At 40.9% G+C, this 7,441-nt stretch overlaps 1 protein-coding gene across 1 annotated transcript in view; it reads left to right on the forward strand.

The window, feature by feature from the left end:
- DNAH9 (dynein axonemal heavy chain 9) overlaps positions 1-7,441 on the forward strand; it is a 312,771-nt gene that overhangs the window by 14,483 nt on the left and 290,847 nt on the right. Inside the window, 2 exon segments of the mRNA XM_006922399.3 lie at positions 2,145-2,356; positions 3,953-4,186. Of these exon segments, the coding sequence (XP_006922461.1) occupies positions 2,145-2,356; positions 3,953-4,186 (446 nt within the window).

The following is a 7,441-nucleotide window of genomic DNA, read 5'->3' on the forward strand; positions in this document are numbered from 1 at the left end:
GAAAATGTGTAGGAATGAAATGGTCCGAAGTGGAATTGGTTGGGCAATGAAGAACCTTGGAAAACAGGAAGCAACAGTACCTTGGAGGGGAAAACAACAAGGGTAATATAGACTAATCAAGGAGTTCTCATCTCTGGCCACTAGGAGCCAAGATTGGCATAGTACAACCTGGTTGCCCATCGGGACTTTTGCAGGTGGATATGTGTGGAAGAGAAGTCAAAGTCCGGTGATGCTCTGGAGCAGAGTTGAATTGGCTTGCAATTTTTCATAAAGGCCCACTATATGCAAATCTTTTCAACTCCTCCTCTCCAACACTCAGTGAAGTCCAGTTGGTAGCTTGAAACCAGACATGATGGGCATATTGGTAGTAAGTACACCACAGAAATCAGTGAATGCTACGAATAAAGTCTTTTGTCCCAGAAGAACCTGTTGTTAAAAATTTACTGTTCATCACTGTACAATTGCCCATTTATATTTACAGTTTTAAAAGGTGTGAGCCTAACTCTGTACATCTCTCTTTCTTCATTTGCCTTCCAAGCCAAAGTGATTGCATCCTGGACTGGATGAGCCACCTCTCAAATATTATGCTCTTAAAATCAGTGGTGTGTTTATTTGCATGATTAAAGGAGGTTTTAGCTTAAAAAAAAAAAAGGATAAAGAAAAAGTTCCTCTGTCTTGATGGTCTCAGCCTCTTTCCTCATGGCATCTGTGAAAACTAGAGCACATACTCCTTAGAATGGCTGTTGAATTCTGTTATCCCTCAGCCCCATGCAATGGTTTGATACCTCCAGCTCACCCATTTAAGAATTACTGCTCTAATCAATTTGCCATGATATTTGACTTTTAAAAATTCAATTCACATACTATCCGCAACTCCATTTGATATATAAAGTACAAATGTATACATCACAAACTCTTGTGTGAAGTGAGTCTCACAGCCATCAATTCAGGGGTTCAACATAATAAACTTGGAACAATATTGCTTTTGTTCAGCTAGGCAGAGCTGGCCAATTCACAGGAAGACCTGAGGCAAGTTGCTTAGGTCTTAATTTCTTCATTTATAAAGTAGGAATAATAAAGCTACTTTGCAGGGTTTTCTATGAGATAGTATATGTCTAGTAAGTAGGACGATGCCTAGCATAGTAAAACTGTTTACTAAATAGGTATATTTTGAGCTTCCTTTAAAAGGAATGCAGAGCTTCTTCCACATAATATAACTTAATGCCATCTGCTCTCATATGATAGTGCCTGATGATCTGCCTAGGAAAGAACCAGCCTTTATAAACACTCCCTTGCAGTTTAGTTTATTCAGTGGACTTTTACATTCTTTTTAAGTTGCTATGAAAAATTAATACCTGATGCTACTGGTTTTGCTACTTTTCCCTCTCAGTCACCACAAGATCATTGGTGAAAGTCACCTCTCTTTTCTTGGGTGTATTCAAAAGAAATGATAGGAGATTTTCTTGGCTTTGAAAACCAGTAGAACTTGCCATCATCAGTCTGTGACTTATCTTCCATAAGAACTCAATGAGATTCTTCATTAGCAAATATTTATCAGAGACATTACCATTTATGGAACGCCTGCTTTAGTTCGTCACTGTGCTAGTTATGTATGAAGATTCTGTTTGTGCTACCTTCGGACCTTCACAAGAACTCATTAGTTACTCTCCAGCCTATTTTTGAGGTTCAGAAAGGTTAAATGTGCCCAAAGTCTTACAACTGTTAAGTGTCTGGGTAGGCATTTGAAGCCAGATCTTTCAGATTCTAAAATCTATTCTCTGTCATCTATTTTGTTTTGCCTCAAGACATACTAGACACCAAGGAATCAGCAAATAATTAATGAGTATATTCCAAACACAAACACTAGACTGTGGCTGAGAGGGCCAGGAAGAAGTCCAGATATAGGAATGATATGAGAGAGGCTCCTCAGACCATTATCCTAGCTGTCCAGGGCCCTTCAGATTTCAGTATTTCCTCATAAGAGCTGAAAAGTTTATGGGGATCAGCCAGCCTTCTGCTCTCTCAGTTTAGGGAGAAATTGTAGCCATCGCTTTGCAGATCCTTCTCTTTCCAGGCACCAGGACCCCAACTCAGTGGGTATGGGCCCTATGAAGGGTAGGGTGACTGTCTTCAATTTCTTCCAGCTCTGACAGAGGCGCAGGACATCCACACACATCTGATGCCACTCTACCACCACCTAGAAACCCTAGAGGGCATGGAGTTTCCAGAGGTGAAGCCATGGCTGCGACCTCTGCTCCACGTGGTCTGTCTGATTTGGGCCTCGTGCAAGTCCTACCGCTCCCCAGGGCGGCTTACTGTGCTGCTCCAGGAGATCTGCAATCTTCTCATCCAGCAGGTTGGCTGTCCCAAAATTCTCAATGACCTCTCTCTAGGGGCTGGTTGACATTGAGTAAAGTGTGCATTTTTTCAGGGCATGGGAAGAATTATCATCCAAAGGGTTCTCCCACTTGATTTATTTTACTAATCACAAGCCAGTAATACATGTTTTTAGTAGTGCTGGAATACATGGAAAGCCTGGTCTTCCTTTCCTCTCTGCCCCAAATCCAGGGTCCGATGAAGGGTGGGGGTGGTGAATTTTGACCTCTTTAATGATCTGGGCTGACAGACTGGTATTAAGTCAGAGGTGAAACCTAACAGTTAAGAATGCTGCCTCTAGAGTCAAACGTCCCTGTGCCAAATCCTGCATCACCTCTTGTTAGTTGTATGTACCTGGCAAGTCACTTATCTGCTCTGTATCTCACTTTTCTCCTTTTTGCAATGTTAAAAAGAAGAGGACCCTCTCACAGGATAGCTGGGTGATTGTGAGGCTCCTATGCAGTCATGCATGGCAAGGCTTACAGTGTGCCCTGTGCCGCTAAGAACTTGGTGCCCATGAGCTACAGATCAGCTTCTTAGATCACACACTTTATGCTCTCCCTTCTTAGGGATTTCTGTAGCATCAACCAGGGCACTATAAACCTTGAAGAATGTGTCTGTGAACAGAACCGGAGGCCTTAAGGAGGTTTGGATGACCTTCTCCCAAACTGGCTTTTTTTCCCCCTAAGGAGCTATGACCCTGAAGAAACAATGAACAAGTTCAAAGAATAACTAATAATAATATCTATAGAGCACATTACAGGCTCCAATTGCTGTGACATTCATGATCATGGTCATTTTCAGGTGAACCCTGTGGGCAGGGAGAGCCTTATTTGGATGATGATGATGATTTTAAAATGTGGGCTAAGGCTCAGAGAGGTTAACTAAGTTGCTAGAGGTTACCCAACCTAGGATTGGAAGCAAGGTTATTTGATGACTAGACCAGTGCTCTTCCATCACTCCATGTTTGTCAGCCAAGACTCTTTTGGCTGAAAATATAAGAAAACTCAACCAAAACTAGTATCAACAAGGAGAAAACGTATTGGCTCGGGTACCTTGAAAGTCTATAGTAAGACTAGCTTCAACCTGGACTTACCATTAAACCTTACATAATGCCATCAGGACTCAGTTATTTCTTGTCCTCCCTGTAGTGGTGAAAATGGCTGTCTAACAGCTTCATCTTCACAGCTTTCCAGGTTTAAGTCTCTAGGAGACAGGAAAATAATTATGGTTCACAGAATTCTTGCACTCAAATTATTTTACTGTAGAAAATCAGTAAGTCAGAAAAGAAACCTAGGAAAGAACACTTGCCCCATCCCCAGCTAGCCCCCAAAAAGATTCATGGTGTTTCCTCATCTCCAATTGGTCACTTCCCTACCCCTGAGCCAATCACTGACTATTTGGCTTGAGCCCAGGTCCCAGTCCTCCTGTGGGCATGGAGTCAAATGTTTCCTATAATATGCTTCTGAAAAATATAACGCGGGCAATTATTCTCTTCAGAGTTCATTTTGGCAACGTTGTGAGATGTCTTGCACTTGCAACCAAGCTTAGTGACACTATTGTGTTTGCATTCCAGGCTTCTGATTATCTCAGTCCAGAAGACCTCATGAGAAGTGAGGTAGAAGAAAGTCAGAGAAAACTTCAAGTGGTCATGGACACCCTGAACTTCTTCAAGCAGATTTTTCAGGACAGAAGGGAGAATCTCCACACTTACTTCAAAGAGGACCAGGAAGTCAAGGAGTGGGATTTCCAGTCTTCTTTGGTCTTTGTGCGATTGGATGGCTTCCTGAGACGACTGCACATGGTGCAGGTGAGAGTGTTCATTCACCTCAGGCTCTCAGCTCCATGCTGGAGTAAGCAGATCAGAGATCCAAAAAGTGAAATAGGAAAATGACCAACACAACATGGCGGCCAATCCTCCTTTGGTTGGAGAACCCATAATAAGATTCAATAAATATTTGTATTGATCATTTGTATTGATTATCATGCAATGGTGGGTCTATTAGAATTTTAAGAAATTCTGATCATAGACTCATTTAGGAAGAAAGCTCAAGGAATGAGTCAACTAATTCAAACTAATTGGTTTTTAAATTGCCCATAACTTTAAACTTTGTTTTAAATAAACTCTTGCTAGAAAATCTGATATGCAAAATGCAAATGAGCTAATCTGTATACAGCTGGCCATTTGCACAAAGCTATTGCTTTGAACTTATCCTTCTGTGCTCCTTCACCCTGAAGGTAGCTCCAAAAACAATAAGACTAACTGAATCTCCATGCAAAAGAAAAGTGACTTTTGCTCAAATTATGTCTTTTTCCCAATTATTTAAAAGTTAATATGAATATTAGTCAAGGACCAGGGTGAGGAGACATAAAACTTTTAAAAATTGTTTTTGCCTTCAACATTTAATATGGCTAACAGGTCTTTTTAACACTGTAAAATACTATATTGCTGATTGAACTTTGTGGGGGGAAGGCAGTGGGCACAATAAAGTGAAATGCATACTTATTTTAAAACTTTTTAAAGAAATTCAGGGTCAAGCTCAAGATTAGGAAAGTAGCCAAGGAGACTGAGAAGGAATTAAAATCATGTTTTTAGCTATCGTTAGCAGAGATTTGAGATAATGAGAGAGGATATGTTAAGAGGAGGCTATGATGAGTGGCACAAACTGTGGGATTATAAGGACAAAAATAAGAGATTGAATCTATTCATTTCAGTTCAAAAACATCAATCCAGCAGCACCACTTACCAGGCTCTGAGCTATACACTGAGGATTCAATGATGACTCAAATAATGGCTTACCTATAAGAAGCCAATAGCCAGAGCACAAGAGAAAATAGACAGACTAGTGGAGGAGATCCAGGAATGGAAAGAAACAGAATCAGAAAATTTCAGCAAAGTTTATTAAAAGCCATGATACAAACAAAATCAGTGTGTTATTGGGAACAAGAAAGAGGAATCCCTAACACAGAGGGGCTCTGAGAGAATGGGAAGTGTGAGAAGTAAATTTAGAAACTGGCGTAGGAATTCACCAGGGAAAGATGAGAAAGGGTGTAGAGACAGAAAATATAGAAGCTAAAAAGCCAGAAGCTAGAACTTATGAAAAGTGCACCTTAAATTCTTCATTGGGATCATGGAGAGTATAAATAATTGATATCTGGTTTTTCCTAAATGTCTTCTTTATCTGCAGTTATTTCCATTTTAGTCTCTCCTCCCTTCCCCTCCCTTCTCTCATTGTTTAGCCAAGGTGACAGACTTCCAGCTCCAACCTGCCCCAGGCATGGCTCACCAGGGTGCCATTACCACCTACCTTGCAGGCTCCTCAGTCCTACAGAGGTCCCTGGGAGTGGAAGTGGAGCACAGCTCAGAAATAACTATGGGGCTGGGGCCTCGGACCCTATGCACACATGCTAATGATGTGACTTTGCATATAGACAGCTATTCTAACATTAGGCTACCTAATCTGAGGGGTATATTCAGTAAATATATGCAGCCATGGCCACAAGTCTCCTCAGAGTCATTTATCTTCACAATAGTCAGCTCTCCGGCTCCTTTTTCTTTCTGACTCAAGGGCACAGAGGAATGAAAAGCAGTTGCCCCAGTTTAATTAGAGGATGACTTGAATGCCACCATACTCTGTCCTCACTTCTTTGCTCTTAGGTCAAACTCCACTATTTCTTTTCTCTACTGCTTTTCTTTTTTACTTTATTTTTCCTCTTCCTTCCCTTTCTACTTGTCTGTCTTCCCCTCCTCTGTTCCAAGCTTGTTGTATGTTTGTTTGTTTCCCTTTAGCTCTTTCTTCATCCTGAATTTCCATGATTTTTCTTTTTCCTGTGGCTGCTCCTTACCCCCCTGTCCTAGTAGTTGTTGCCCTCTCTCTTGGGAGCAATTGTTTGCTCAGCCTCATCCCCCACTTCTTCCTACTCAGCTCAGTGCAGCAAGACATGGGACTATTGATTGTCTCCAAGCAGATTTCATGTACCCAGCCCTTTAGTTAACATTCTGTGTAACTCTGTGATCGATGCCTGTTTGAAATGGGATTAATCTACTTCTCTCCAGCAAGAAATTAGCATGAACCTAGCCTTATTCATCTTGCTGTTCTAATACAGTATGTGGCCACTGAGATGTGGGTAGCTGCAATTAATAAATTCATGAAGCCAAGTTAATAAAATTACATCAGTGCATTTACCCTCTACATGCTCACATCCAGGGTTATGCTAATCTCCATAGTTCTCTCAAATTTTTTTCCCCTCTGATTTATGTTGCTTTTTTCTGTTTTTTTTTTTTCTTTTTTCATAAGAAAGTTTCATTGTGCAGACGACTCTTCCCCCTCAGGTGCCTGTTAAAATGATGGGGAAGGGGTATGGGGGTGCAGTATGCTGCTGAGCATTTTTAAGCAGATCTGCAGCCTGTGGAGTAATTGCATTTTCAAGATACCATCGTCCTCCTCCTCCTCACAACCATAATACAGCTAATCTCTCAGAAAGATAACCCTTGAGCAGGGGAAGGAAAAATAATAGAAAAATAAAGAACTAACATATTTCAAGTGCCTATCTCATGCCAGAATCTGCACCCTTACAACCATCATAAGAGATAGGTATCAATCCCCTTACTGTAACAAATGAACAGTTAAACATGGCACATCAATTCACTTGCCCAGCATGACATGGCTCTGAGAGGTTTAGCAGGGATTCGTACCCAAAGGCAAATGGTTCCAAGTATCATCTTTCCACCAAACTTGGATACTTCCCTAGGGGGTTCTACAGGTGTGCTTTCCTCCCTCCCTCCATTCTGAGGGTCCCAAACTGGTTCTGTGATTTTATTCTGCCCTATACACTCTATTTTGCCTTTGCATACTCTATTTTTACCACATGATTTCTAGGTCTTTTTTCTAAAAAAGTCATTTGGGTAAAATTGTAATTCACATTCCATGAAAGAAAAATATTTGACTTTACAGCTTGCTAAGGAAATCCCAAAAGTATATAAAATCTTTGCAATTTGAACGAACAGTCAAAAATCGAAGAGAAAAAGAACCTTTCAGCTACTTCTTGATTCCTTCCCTCACCC

Source organism: Pteropus alecto, unplaced genomic scaffold, assembly GCF_000325575.1.
Source record: "Pteropus alecto unplaced genomic scaffold, ASM32557v1 scaffold398, whole genome shotgun sequence".
Lineage (NCBI taxonomy): Eukaryota > Metazoa > Chordata > Mammalia > Chiroptera > Pteropodidae > Pteropus > Pteropus alecto.